Source organism: Prorops nasuta, unplaced genomic scaffold, assembly GCF_024137725.1.
Source record: "Prorops nasuta isolate Cenicafe-Biocafe unplaced genomic scaffold, Cenicafe_Pnas_1.2 PNAS00016, whole genome shotgun sequence".
NCBI classification, from domain to species: Eukaryota; Metazoa; Arthropoda; class Insecta; order Hymenoptera; family Bethylidae; genus Prorops; species Prorops nasuta.
Genome location: NW_027116813.1, coordinates 1,981,853 through 1,996,634, shown reverse-complemented (window position 1 = coordinate 1,996,634; position 14,782 = coordinate 1,981,853). Strand labels below are relative to the sequence as shown.

At 37.3% G+C, this 14,782-nt stretch overlaps 1 protein-coding gene and 2 long non-coding RNA genes across 5 annotated transcripts; 2 read left to right on the top strand and 1 right to left on the bottom strand.

Annotated features, from left to right (window-relative positions):
* The first annotated feature begins 7,713 nt into the window (after positions 1 to 7,713).
* On the top strand, positions 7,714 to 10,434 carry LOC136779339 (uncharacterized). 3 transcript variants are annotated; one of them, XR_010823567.1, is made up of 5 exons: positions 7,714 to 8,238; positions 8,320 to 8,505; positions 9,099 to 9,437; positions 9,532 to 9,600; positions 10,386 to 10,434. It is a non-coding gene; the product is annotated as an uncharacterized lncRNA (long non-coding RNA). The 3 variants fall into 3 exon arrangements; XR_010823566.1 differs by having other exon boundaries at positions 7,857 to 7,894; positions 7,960 to 8,505; XR_010823565.1 differs by having other exon boundaries at positions 7,714 to 8,505.
* A 263-nt stretch (positions 10,435 to 10,697) lies between these two features.
* LOC136779341 (uncharacterized) lies at positions 10,698 to 11,966 on the top strand. The gene is made up of 3 exons (XM_066736872.1): positions 10,698 to 11,016; positions 11,106 to 11,306; positions 11,385 to 11,966. The coding sequence occupies exons 1-3, from the start codon at positions 10,702 to 10,704 to the stop codon at positions 11,766 to 11,768; spliced, it is 900 nt and encodes a 299-aa protein (XP_066592969.1). The 5' UTR covers positions 10,698 to 10,701; the 3' UTR covers positions 11,769 to 11,966.
* Positions 11,967 to 12,500: 534 nt separating this feature from the next.
* Positions 12,501 to 14,139, bottom strand: LOC136779340 (uncharacterized). Its single transcript, XR_010823568.1, has 3 exons — positions 13,868 to 14,139; positions 12,936 to 13,274; positions 12,501 to 12,657 (listed from the first exon to the last, which is right to left on the bottom strand). It is a non-coding gene; the product is annotated as an uncharacterized lncRNA (long non-coding RNA).
* Between the last annotated feature and the right edge of the window lie 643 nt (positions 14,140 to 14,782).

Sequence of the window (14,782 nt, the reverse complement as noted above, 5' to 3'; positions counted from 1 at the left end):
TATAAAGGGGCTAGGATAACTCACTTGGGGTCAGGGAGTACTTATATAGGGGCTAGGGTAACTCACTTTGGTTCAGGGAGTAGTTATAAGGGATTAGGGTAACTCACTTGGGGTCAGGGAGTACTTATAAAGGTGCTAGGATAACTCACTTCGGCGTCAGGGAGTACTTCTATGGGACTAGGGTAACTCACTTGGGGTCTGGGAGTACTTATATGGGACTAAGGTAACTCACATGGGGTCAGGGAGTACTTATAAAGGGGCTAGGGTAACTCACTTTGGGTCAAGGAGTACTTATAATGGACTAGGGTAACTCACTTGCGGTCAGAGAGTACATATAAAGGGGCTAGGATAACTCACTTGGGGTCAGGGAGTATTTTTATGGGACTAAGGTAACTCAAATGGGGTCAGGGAATACTTATAAAGGGGCTAGGATAACTCACTTGGGGTCAGGGAGTACTTATAAAGGAGCTATGGTAACTCACTTGGGGTCAGGGAGTACTTCTATGGGACTAGGGTAACTCACTTGCGGTCAGAGAGTACATATAAAGGGGCTAGGATAACTAACTTGGGGTAAGGGATTACTTATATAGGGGCTAGGGTAACTCACTTGGGGTCAGGGAGTACTTCTGTGGGATTGGGGTAACTCACTTGGGGTCTGGGAGTACTTCTATGGGACTAGGGTAACTCACTTGGGGTCTGGGAGTACTTATATGGGACTAAAGTAACTCACTTGGGGTCAGGGAGTACATATAAGTGGGCTTGGATAACACACTTGGGGTCAGGGAGTACTTCTATGGGACTAGGGTAACTCACTTGGAGTCTGGGAGTACTTATATGGGACTAATGTAACTCACTTGGGGTCAGGGAGTACATATAAATGAGCTTGGATAACTCACTTGGGGTCAGGGAGTACTTATAAAGGTGATATAGAAACTCACTTGTGGTCAGGGAGTACTTCTATGGGACTAGGGTAACTCACTTGCGGTCAGAGAGTACATATAAAGGGGCTAGGATAACTCACTTGGGGTCAGGGAGTACTTCTATGGGACTAGGGTAACTCACTTGCGGTCAGAGGGTACATATAAAGGGGCTAGGATAACTAATTTGGGGTAAGGGAGTGCTTATATAGGGGCTAGGGTAACTCACTTGGGGTCAGGGAGTACTTCTATGGAATTAGGGTAACTCACTTGGGGTCTGGGAGTACTTATATGGGACTAACGTAACTCACATGGGGTCAGGGAGTACTTATAAAGGGGCTAGGGTAACTCACTTTGGGTCAAGGAGTACTTATATGGACTAGGGTAACTCAATTGCGGTCAGAGAGTACATATAAAGGGGCTAGGATAACTCACTTGGGGTCAGGGAGTATTTATATGGGACTAAGGTAACTCATTTGGGGTCAGGGATTACTTATATGGGACTAGGGTAACTCAAATGGGGTCAGGGAGTACTTATAAAGGGGCTAGGATAACTCACTTGGGGTCAGGGAGTACTTATATAGGGGCTAGGATAACTCACTTTGGCGTCAGGGAGTACTTCTATGGGACTAGGGTAACTCACTTGGGGTCAGGGAATACTTTTATGGGACTAGGGTAACTCACTTGGGGTCTGGGAGTACTTATATGGGACTAAGGTAACTCACTTGGGGTCAGGGAGTACTTATATGGGACTAGGGTAACTCACATGGGGTCAGGGAGTACTTGTAAAGGGGCTATGGTAACTCACTTGGGGTCAGGGAGTACTTCTACGGGACTAGGGTAACTCACTTGCGGTCAGAGAGTACATATAAAGGGGCTAGGATAATTAACTTGGGGTAAGGGATTGCTTATATAGGGGCTAGGGTAACTCACTTGGGGTCAGGGAGTACTTCTGTGGGATTAGGGTAACTCACTTGGGGTCTGGGAGTACTTCTATGGGACTAGGGTAACTCACTTGGGGTCTGGGAGTACTTATATGGGACTAAGGTAACTCACTTGGGGTCAGGGAGTACTTATAAACGGGCTAGGGTAACTCACTTTGGGTCAAGGAGTACTTATATTGGACTAGGTTAACTCACTTGCGGTCAGAGAGTACATACAAATGGGCTAGGATAACTCACATGGGGTCAGGGAGTACTTATAAAGGGGCTACGGTAACTCACTTTGGGTCAAGGAGTACTTATATTGGACTAGGGTAACTCACTTGCGGTCAGAGAGTACATATAAAGGGGCTAGGATAACTAACATGTGGTCAGGGAGTACTTCTATGGGACTAGGGTAACTCACTTGCGGTCAGAGAGTACATATAAAGGGGCTAGGATAACTAACTTGGGGTAAGGGAGTGCTTATATAGGGGCTAGGGTAACTCACTTGGGGTCAGGGAGTACTTCTGTGGGATTAGGGTAACTCACTTGGGGTCTGGGAGTACTTCTATGGGACTAGGGTAACTCACTTGGGGTCTGAGAGTACTTATATGGGACTAAGGTAACACACATGGGGTCAGGGAGTACTTATAAAGGGGCTAGGGTAACTCACTTTGGGTCTAGGAGTACTTATATTGGACTAGGGTAACTCACTTGCGGTCAGAGAGTACATATAAAGGGGCTAGGATAACTAACTTGGGGTAAGGGATTGCTTATATAGGGGCTAGGGTAACTCACTTGGGGTCAGGGATTACTTCTGTGGGATTAGGGTAACTCACTTGGGGTCTGGGAGTACTTCTATGGGACTAGGGTAACTCACTTGGAGTCTGGGAGTACTTATATGGGACTAAGGTAACTCACTTGGGGTCAGGGAGTACTTATATGGGACTAGGGTAACTCACATGGGGTCAGGGAGTACTTATAAAGGGGCTAGGGTAACTCACTTTGGGTCAAGGAGTACTTATATTGGACTAGGGTAACTCACTTGCGGTCAAGGAGTACTTATATTGGACTAGGGTAACTCACTTGCGGTCAGAGAGTACATATATAGGGGCTAGGATAACTAACTTGGGGTCAGGGAGTACTTCTATGGGACTAGAGTAACTCACTTGCGGTCAGAGAGTACATATAAAGGGGCTAGGATAACTAACTTAGGGTAAGGGAGTGCTTATATAGGGGCTAGGGTAACTCACTTGGGGTCAGGGAGTACTTCTGTGGGATTAGGGTAACTCACTTGGGGTCTGGGAGTACTTCTATGGGACTAGGGTAACTCACTTGGGGTCTGGGAGTACATATAAAGGGGCTAGGATAACTCAATTGGGGTCAAGGAGTACTTATAAAGGTGATATGGTAACTCACTTGGGGTCAGGGAGTACTTCTATGGGACTAGGGTAACTCACTTGCGGTCAGAGAGTACATATAAAGGGGCTAGGATAACTCACTTGGGGTCAGGGAGTACTTCTATGGGACTAGGGTAACTCACTTGCGGTCAGAGAGTACATATAAAGGGGCTAGGATAACTAACTTGGGGTAAGGGATTGCTTATATAGGGGCTAGGGTAACTCACTTGGGGTCAGGGAGTACTTCTGTGGGACTAGGGTAACTCACTTGGGGTCAGGGAATACTTTTATGGGACTAGGGTAACTCACATGGGGTCAGGGAGTACTTGTAAAGGGGCTAGGGTAACTCACTTTGGGTCTAGGAGTACTTATATTAGACTAGGGTAACTCACTTGCGGTCAGAGAAAACATATAAAGGGGCTAGGATAACTCAATTGGGGTCAGGGAGTACTTATAAAGGTGAACTGGTAACTCACTTGGGGTCAGGGAGTACCTCTATGGGACTTGGGTAACTCACTTGCGGTCAGAGAGTACAAATAAAGGGGCTAGGATAACTATCTTGGGGTAAGGGAGTGCTTATATAGGGGCTAGGGTAACTCACTTTGGTTCAGGGAGTAGTTATAAGGGATTAGGGTAACTCACTTGGGGTCTGGGAGTACTTATATGGTACTAAGGTAACTCACTTGGGGTCAGGGAGTACTTCTATGGGACTAAGGTAACTCATTTGGGGTCAGGGATTACTTATATGGGATTAGGGTATCTCACTTGGGGTCAGGGAGTACTTATAAAGGAGCTATGGTAACTCACTTGGGGTCAGGGAGTACTTCTATGGGACTAGGGTAACTCACTTGCGGTCAGAGAGTACATATAAAGGGGCTAGGATAACTAACTTGGGGTAAGGGATTGCTTATATAGGGGCTAGGGTAACTCACTTGGGGTCAGGGAGTACTTCTGTGGGACTAGGGTAACTCACTTGGGGTCAGGGAATACTTTTATGGGACTAGGGTAACTCTCTTGGGGTCTGGGAGTGCTTATATGGGACTAAGGTAACTCACTTGGGGTCAGGGAGTACTTATATGGGACTAGGGTAACTCACATGGGGTCAGGGAGTACTTGTAAAGGGGCTAGGGTAACTCACTTTGGGTCTAGGAGTACTTATATTAGACTAGGGTAACTCACTTGCGGTCAGAGAAAACATATAAAGGGGCTAGGATAACTCAATTGGGGTCAGGGAGTACTTATAAAGGTGATATGGTAACTCACTTGGGGTCAGGGAGTACCCCTATGGGACTTGGGTAACTCACTTGCGGTCAGAGAGTACAAATAAAGGGGCTAGGATAACTATCTTGGGGTAAGGGAGTGCTTATATAGGGGCTAGGGTAACTCACTTTGGTTCAGGGAGTAGTTATAAGGGATTAGGGTAACTCACTTGGGGTCTGGGAGTACTTATATGGTACTAAGGTAACTCACTTGGGGTCAGGGAGTACTTATATGGGACTAGGGTAACTCACATGGGGTCAGGGAGTACTTATAAAGGGGCTAGGGTAACTCACTTTGGGTCTAGGAGTACTTATATTAGACTAGGGTAACTCACTTGCGGTCAGAGAAAACATATAAAGGGGCTAGGATAACTCAATTGGGGTCAGGGAGTACTTATAAAGGTGATATGGTAACTCACTTGGGGTCAGGGAGTACTTCTATGGGACTTGGGTAACTCACTTGCCGTCAGAGAGTACATATAAAGGGGCTAGGATAACTATCTTGGGGTAAGGGAGTGCTTATATAGGGGCTAGGGTAACTCACTTTGGTTCAGGGAGTAGTTATAAGGGATTAGGGTAACTCACTTGGGGTCAGGGAGTACTTATAAAGGGGCTATGGTAACTCACTTGGGGTCAGGGAGTACTTATAAAGGTGCTAGGATAACTCACTTCGGCGTCAGGGAGTACTTCTATGGGACTAGGGTAACTCACTTGGGGTCTGGGAGTACTTATATGGGACTAAGGTAACTCACATGGGGTCAGGGAGTACTTATAAAGGGGCTAGGGTAACTCACTTTGGGTCAAGGAGTACTTATAATGGACTAGGGTAACTCACTTGCGGTCAGAGAGTACATATAAAGGGGCTAGGATAACTCACTTGGGGTCAGGGAGTATTTATATGGGACTAAGGTAACTCATTTGGGGTCAGGGATTACTTATATGGGACTAGGGTAACTCAAATGGGGTCAGGGAGTACTTATAAAGGGGCTAGGATAACTCACTTGGGGTCAGGGAGTACTTATATAGGGGCTAGGATAACTCACTTTGGCGTCAGGGAGTACTTCTATGGGACTAGGGTAACTCACTTGGGGTCAGGGAGTACTTCTATGGGACTAGAGTAACTCACTTGCGGTCAGAGAGTACATATAAAGGGGCTAGGATAACTAACTTAGGGTAAGGGAGTGCTTATATAGGGGCTAGGGTAACTCACTTGGGGTCAGGGAGTACTTCTGTGGGATTAGGGTAACTCACTTGGGGTCTGGGAGTACTTCTATGGGACTAGGGTAACTCACTTGGGGTCTGGGAGTACTTATATGGCACTAAGGTAACTCACATGGGGTCAGGGAGTACTTATAAAGGGGCCAGGATAACTCACTTCGGCGTCAGGGAGTACTTCTATGGGACTAGGGTAACTCACTTGGGGTCTGGGAGTACTTATATGGGACTAAGGTAACTCACATGGGGTCAGGGAGTACTTATAAAGGGGCTAGGGTAACTCACTTTGGGTCAAAGAGTACTTATAATGGACTAGGGTAACTCACTTGCGGTCAGAGAGTACATATAAAGGGGCTAGGATAACTCACTTGGGGTCAGGGAGTATTTATATGGGACTAAGGTAACTCATTTGGGGTCAGGGATTACTTATATGGGACTAGAATAACTCAAATGGGGTCAGGGAGTACTTATAAAGGGGCTAGGATAACTCACTTGGGGTCAGGGAGTACTTATATAGGGGCTAGGATAACTCACTTTGGCGTCAGGGAGTACTTCTATGGGACTAGGGTAACTCACTTGGGGTCAGGGAATACTTTTATGGGACTAGGGTAACTCACTTGGGGTCTGGGAGTACTTATATGGGACTAAGGTAACTCACTTGGGGTCAGGGAGTACTTATATGGGACTAGGGTAACTCACATGGGGTCAGGGAGTACTTGTAAAGGGGCTATGGTAACTCACTTGGGGTCAGGGAGTACTTCTACGGGACTAGGGTAACTCACTTGCGGTCAGAGAGTACATATAAAGGGGCTAGGATAACTAACTTGGGGTAAGGGATTGCTTATATAGGGGCTAGGGTAACTCACTTGGGGTCAGGGAGTACTTCTGTGGGATTAGGGTAACTCACTTGGGGTCTGGGAGTACTTCTATGGGACTAGGGTAACTCACTTGGGGTCTGGGAGTACTTATATGGGACTAAGGTAACTCACTTGGGGTCAGGGAGTACTTATATGGGACTAGGGTAACTCACTTGCGGTCAGAGAGTACATATAAATGGGCTAGGATAACTCACATGGGGTCAGGGAGTACTTATAAAGGGGCTACGGTAACTCACTTTGGGTCAAGGAGTACTTATATTGGACTAGGGTAACTCACTTGCGGTCAGAGAGTACATATAAAGGGGCTAGGATAACTAACATGTGGTCAGGGAGTACTTCTATGGGACTAAAGAAACTCACTTGGGGTCAGGGAGTACATATAAATGAGCTTGGATAACTCACTTGGGGTCAGGGAGTACTTATAAAGGTGATATGGAAACTCACTTGTGGTCAGGGAGTACTTCTATGGGACTAGGGTAACTCACTTGCGGTCAGAGAGTACATATAAAGGGGCTAGGATAACTCACTTGGGGTCAGGGAGTACTTCTATGGGACTAGGGTAACTCACTTGCGGTCAGAGGGTACATATAAAGGGGCTAGGATAACTAATTTGGGGTAAGGGAGTGCTTATATAGGGGCTAGGGTAACTCACTTGGGGTCAGGGAGTACTTCTATGGAATTAGGGTAACTCACTTGGGGTCTGGGAGTACTTATATGGGACTAAGGTAACTCACATGGGGTCAGGGAGTACTTATAAAGGGGCTAGGGTAACTCACTTTGGGTCAAGGAGTACTTATATGGACTAGGGTAACTCAATTGCGGTCAGAGAGTACATATAAAGGGGCTAGGATAACTCACTTGGGGTCAGGGAGTATTTATATGGGACTAAGGTAACTCATTTGGGGTCAGGGATTACTTATATGGGACTAGGGTAACTCGGTATAATGTATTTTGCCCGAAAAATTACTAGGCCAAAACGAAGATTAGGCATGGTCATCTAGAAAAAGTGTGAATATGACGTGATACATAAACTCCCGTCCTCGACTCTGGCGCACCCAAGTATTAAAGTTTTGAAGTATAATTAACTCAGAGGAAAGTGGAATGGAATATTTTGTTAAATATTGATATTATTAAAGGCTTGACAGGTTATTGCCATAAGATGGACGGAAGAAATACTGAAAATTGAATTAATAATTGAGCGAATGTTTATCAGATACGTATATGTAGTTTGGTTATTGAATTTAATAAAAGTGTATACATTGTGGAATATATTTCTTTGTTAAAAATATGTTATTGTTACAGGTTAACACGCAGGATTACAACTTTATTGAAGTGTGGAAATTTTAGTAAAACAAATAATGTTACAGGATTGGAAATAAAATAAAATAACGTTGAAATTATACGAATACATAATGATAAGCAGTTGACACAGAACAGTGAATAAAACAATGTATTAAAATGGATGAACTTTCAATGTACATTGATATCTGCTTTCTGATTATTAGATACAGAGTATATATACTTGTTTACGTTATGCTGTGGTAGCTTTACAAGGCTTCATAAAAATGATATTGCATTACAATCTCCATGGGAGGCAAGCTTAAATGTCATAGCTTGTTTCATTACAACATACAGAAAAGACGCAGGTATATGAATAAAGGTATATAATATAAACAAATTATTTCTATTCCACGCTCATGATTATTTTTTAATTTATTACACTCAAGGCAGCTTAGAAAATTAATAAAAAAAGGAAGGACCATTAGATCAATGCTTAAATATAATTATGACATTTTAAGCAGATTATGATAAAGATGATTAAGGTTAAAATGTGAGTGAAAGAAAATCATTCTATCAAAAAACTAATAAAGATGGAAAACATGCAGGCTCTATGACTTATACAAGATGTTAATGTAAGTACATTTCTTACCTATTTCTTATTTATCATCACATTAACATTAGGGTAAATCTAACTGTATAAAACTTGGTAAATGCGAAGATTATACAATTTGGGGTAAATAAGCGTACAGGGTAAACTTATGTATGAGTGCGCAGCATCTAAAAGTAAGCAAACTCTAAATATATTTTAACGTACAAAATTGTTTGAGTAATTTTAATGAAAACTATTTAACCATTAAAATAGTCACTAAGTCCAAAGATTAAGCTTACTTGCTCTTAGATATTGTGCACTCATACATCAGTTTATCCTATATGTATTTGATTATCAGAAGTTGTAAATTATTCACATCCATCAAGCCTTAAGGTCCAAGGCAAACCCTTTCGTTAAAGTTAACCACTGAATTACAGCAGTATATTTCATGGAAAGAGAACTATATTACTTCAAATAAACTTTAACTTTAAACGCAGAGTTTGTCCTCTACCTTATTGAAATATGTTTGATGTTCTAACTTTAATTTAGAGTATCTTTTTAATACCTACAACTAGCTAATCTTTTCCCATTTACTCTGCGCATTGGTGATTACATCATTTGTTAATATTATTCCAGGTAACGAAGGACTGTTAAATTATTCAAAGAGAAGTACGAACAGCAATATTCATGAATCATTGTTACAAATGACATTATGGATGTTCAAAAGAAACCAACTAATAATAAGAGTAAAGCTTTAAATTGACTTCTCCAGCCCATGAGCATCCAAACAAATGTATTGCAAGTTAACTAAAAAACATTAGTCAAGCAGAGAAATGTTCAATAGAAATTTTTGTGCATAATTTTGCTTATTGACTTATTTTGAACTTTACACATTGTTTTCTCTGTGGTCTTTTTACATAACTTGCTACTTCTCATAAAAGAAAATTGTAATTTCTATCTACATTAAAATTATAAGTGAGTTGCAATTTCTTTCTTTATATATATATATAATGCAGAATTTAATTAGTAAGTTATATTTATATTATTTATATTATGTGTGCTTTTTCAGAGACTATGAACGAGTTATTTGTTTGATAATGCTAAATATGCATACAATATTTAAAGAGGAATTTTGATTGTGAGTAATTTATTATTTTTTTGCTAATAATATCGGTTTTTTTTAATTTTTGTTAGGTGAAGCTTTTTGCATTTATACACCTTGGCGCCGAGGTAGTTCTATGTAAAAGATTTTATGGTTGGTTAAATTGGCTGCGTTTCAAAACTTTAGCGCTATGGTAGCGCTAGGTAAAATACGTGTCAGGATTGGTCAAATTGATTCAACTGACCAATCATGATATAGCGCTACCTTAGCGCTTAAAATTTGAAACGCAACCATTAATTGAATTTGACTAATCGTGACTTAACGCCACCTTAGCACTAAGTTGTTACAGCATAGCCATTGTAATAAATGATAGATACAGTTCATTCAAGCATTTTGAAGTTTTTCCATTATATACCCATTTAACTTTCATGAATTTTTATTTATTTATTAAATATATCTCTTAGAATAAAAGGTGCACAAATTTTTCTAACAAGTCATTATTAATTTTTTGAAAATTGTCAAACCTGTCAGAACCGGGTTTTTTTTAATACTGGCGAGCTACATATCGAAGGGAATCGTTTACGTTTTTACTAGATAGTGTCTACAGTGTTTAGCATAATTTGAAAGTTTAATAAAATGCAGACTGCCAAGAAAAATTTGTCAGTATTATATCCTGATGGATATATTTATTACGTGAATAAAAATTATAATAATATGAAAGGCGAAAGAATCACGTACATATATACTATACATATATAAATTGATATTATATTTAGATGGCTGCCTGTAGTTTCTCTATTTATAAGTTTTGAATTTTTTAGTTATTTAAAGTGTAAATATCCCGGTTGCGAAGGCTCCGCAAAATTGAAAAATGATACAGTTTTTATTAGCGGATCAATTCATAATCACGAAAAAGAGATGCAATATGAGAAAACTGTGAATTTTCGAAATTGTATTTTTAATACTGTCTCATCAACTCCATCAACTTCAAAAGAGGCATATGACTTTGGAGCAAACAGGTATAATAACTAACGACATTAATTAGACTGTAAATCTAATACAAATCCATAATATAAATATATTTCTTAATTACAATGTAGGCATCCAGAAGCAGCTGTAAATAACTCTTTTGAAATTATGAAAAATACCATTAATTCATGGAAGAGAAATGATAATCCTCCTCCAGTAAAACAAATTGAAGGCTGTAATATAATTTTATCTACTGAAAAGTGGAAAAATATGTTAACATTTCCTGTAGGGGAAGAGAGCCATACAATCAAAACTTTAGAATATAAAGAAGGAGAGTGTGTCTCAGTAGTTTTTTACGATGAAATATTAATAAAAGCTTTTAGTAAGTGTACAACTATAAGCGTAGACGGGACTTTTAGGTGTGTTCCAAAAATTGGACAAGCCAAACAAATGATTACTCTAATGGGTAAAGTTAATGATAAGGTAATAATAATTGCAAATTAACTTTAACATTTTGAAATGTTTGCATACATATTTTTCAATATGTAATATATACGGCTTTTTTATTTTAGTTTTTTCCATTTATTTGGGTCCTAACAAATTCTAAAACGCAAAAAAATTATGAAAATGTTTTTTACTTAATAAGAGAAAAACTGTTAGGCAGTTTTGTACCTATTTTATGCATTAGTGATTTTGAAAAGGCAATGCAAAATTCTATTAAAACGGTATTTCCTGAAATTAATTTGCAAGGATGTTATTTTCATTACACATATGTAAGTTATATGCATTTTTCGTATTTGAACAAGCATGAAAATATATAATAATTAATTTCATTTGTATTACTTGTATAGGATCTTAGAAAATACTTTCAAAAATGCGGAATATTTGAACAAATAAAAGCTGCACATCTTGCTTTAAGTAGTAAAATAATAGTAGCAAAACGAAAATTGTATAATTTACCATTACTGCCGCCTCAGCATATACAAAGAGGATTTTACTTAATAAAAAATGGGATAGAACAGGATCCAGTGCTAAAACAGATTTTAGCAAAATTTTTAATTTACTTTGAAAGGCAGTGGGTTAAGAAAACAAACGCTAATACGTTAAGCGTTTTTCAAGCTCCAGATAGGACCAATAATTCTCAGGAGCGTTATCACAGAATGCTAAATAAACTAATACGTAAACGACCACGGTTCCCTAAGTTTTGTTGTAATTATAATTTAATATTTATATAATCTCTAAAAGATTATATTCTTATCTTTAACTTATCATTATTACTAATTACATATATATAATACTCTTCTTTCAGAATTAATTAATATACCCTAGTAGCCATAAATAATATATAGGCATGACAATTTCTAAAAGAATGCAGATTAATTTCTGTTTCTGCATATGCTATCACTTTTGGCATGTACATTTTTAAACTAATAAACTGCATAAATCACTTATATTTGCAACAACACAATATATATATATATATATATATATATCTGTTGTGCACAAAATTTCTACAGCTAGTTTATTGTGTACATACATATATATCCTAAATATATTGTTAAGCATATGTATGTAGGAAAAGAAGATCCAGTATCTGATTCCCGAAATTAACTTGCCAGTATTGTTCATAGCTATTGGGGCATATGAAACATAATTATTGAAGTATTTTCTTGTTTTTCAACATTTTTTCTTAGCTAAACTAATAGAAGTCATAAAATCTACAAATTTAGAATTGAAACAATTAGAAAATGGTAAAAAAATAAGATGTTCAATAATAAAACAAAAGTCATTAAGGTATAACAGGTGGTTGCAAATTGCATGGAATAAATTTCGTACAACTAATTATAAAGATTATGATAACATTATAAACCAATTCTTAATTTTAAGTGTATATAAAAATGAAGATACAATAAAAAGTATTAAAAAACATTTACAACAAAAAGGTAATTATATAATGTATGCAAATATTACAAAAAAAAATAACATTCTAATCAATTCCTGTTACAGATTATAATTTGCAATATATTTCCTCCACTAATATTATAAAACAAGGACCAATAGATAAGTCAGTAATATTAAAATTGAATAGGTAATTTCATGGCCAAATAATTTGCTTCCATTTATCTAAAATATCCACATTATTAATATATATTTAAATACATTAAAAAAATTATAATACTCAACCTTTATAAAACACTAACTTAATATATGTATTGTACACGTTTTGATTATTTTTAAAAATATATTTTCTATACACTCCTTATTCTTTAAATTCGAGTAATTAATCCTTATATGATGTATTCATTATTTTAAAGTATATAACAGTGTAATAACGCCATAAATCACCGAAAAATTTTTAAATTCTGCAATATATATATATAAAGAAAGAAATTGCAACTCACTTATAATTTTAATGTAGATAGAAATTACAATTTTCTTTTATGAGAAGTAGCAAGTTATGTAAAAAGACCACAGAGAAAACAATGTGTAAAGTTCAAAATAAGTCAATAAGCAAAATTATGCACAAAAATTTCTATTGAACATTTCTCTGCTTGACTAATGTTTTTTAGTTAACTTGCAATACATTTGTTTGGATGCTCATGGGCTGGAGAAGTCAATTTAAAGCTTTACTCTTATTATTAGTTGGTTTCTTTTGAACATCCATAATGTCATTTGTAACAATGATTCATGAATATTGCTGTTCGTACTTCTCTTTGAATAATTTAACAGTCCTTCGTTACCTGGAATAATATTAACAAATGATGTAATCACCAATGCGCAGAGTAAATGGGAAAAGATTAGCTAGTTGTAGGTATTAAAAAGATACTCTAAATTAAAGTTAGAACATCAAACATATTTCAATAAGGTAGAGGACAAACTCTGCGTTTAAAGTTAAAGTTTATTTGAAGTAATATAGTTCTCTTTCCATGAAATATACTGCTGTAATTCAGTGGTTAACTTTAACGAAAGGGTTTGCCTTGGACCTTAAGGCTTGATGGATGTGAATAATTTACAACTTCTGATAATCAAATACATATAGGATAAACTGATGTATGAGTGCACAATATCTAAGAGCAAGTAAGCTTAATCTTTGGACTTAGTGACTATTTTAATGGTTAAATAGTTTTCATTAAAATTACTCAAACAATTTTGTACGTTAAAATATATTTAGAGTTTGCTTACTTTTAGATGCTGCGCACTCATACATAAGTTTACCCTGTACGCTTATTTACCCCAAATTGTATAATCTTCGCATTTACCAAGTTTTATACAGTTAGATTTACCCTAATGTTAATGTGATGATAAATAAGAAATAGGTAAGAAATGTACTTACATTAACATCTTGTATAAGTCATAGAGCCTGCATGTTTTCCATCTTTATTAGTTTTTTGATAGAATGATTTTCTTTCACTCACATTTTAACCTTAATCATCTTTATCATAATCTGCTTAAAATGTCATAATTATATTTAAGCATTGATCTAATGGTCCTTCCTTTTTTTATTAATTTTCTAAGCTGCCTTGAGTGTAATAAATTAAAAAATAATCATGAGCGTGGAATAGAAATAATTTGTTTATATTATATACCTTTATTCATATACCTGCGTCTTTTCTGTATGTTGTAATGAAACAAGCTATGACATTTAAGCTTGCCTCTCATGGAGATTGTAATGCAATATCATTTTTATGAAGCCTTGTAAAGCTACCACAGCATAACGTAAACAAGTATATATACTCTGTATCTAATAATCAGAAAGCAGATATCAATGTACATTGAAAGTTCATCCATTTTAATACATTGTTTTATTCACTGTTCTGTGTCAACTGCTTATCATTATGTATTCGTATAATTTCAACGTTATTTTATTTTATTTCCAATCCTGTAACATTATTTGTTTTACTAAAATTTCCACACTTCAATAAAGTTGTAATCCTGCGTGTTAACCTGTAACAATAACATATTTTTAACAAAGAAATATATTCCACAATGTATACACTTTTATTAAATTCAATAACCAAACTACATATACGTATCTGATAAACATTCGCTCAATTATTAATTCAATTTTCAGTATTTCTTCCGTCCATCTTATGGCAATAACCTGTCAAGCCTTTAATAATATCAATATTTAACAAAATATTCCATTCCACTTTCCTCTGAGTTAATTATACTTCATAACTTTAATACTTGGGTGCGCCAGAGTCGAGGACGGGAGTTTATGTATCACGTCATATTCACACTTTTTCTA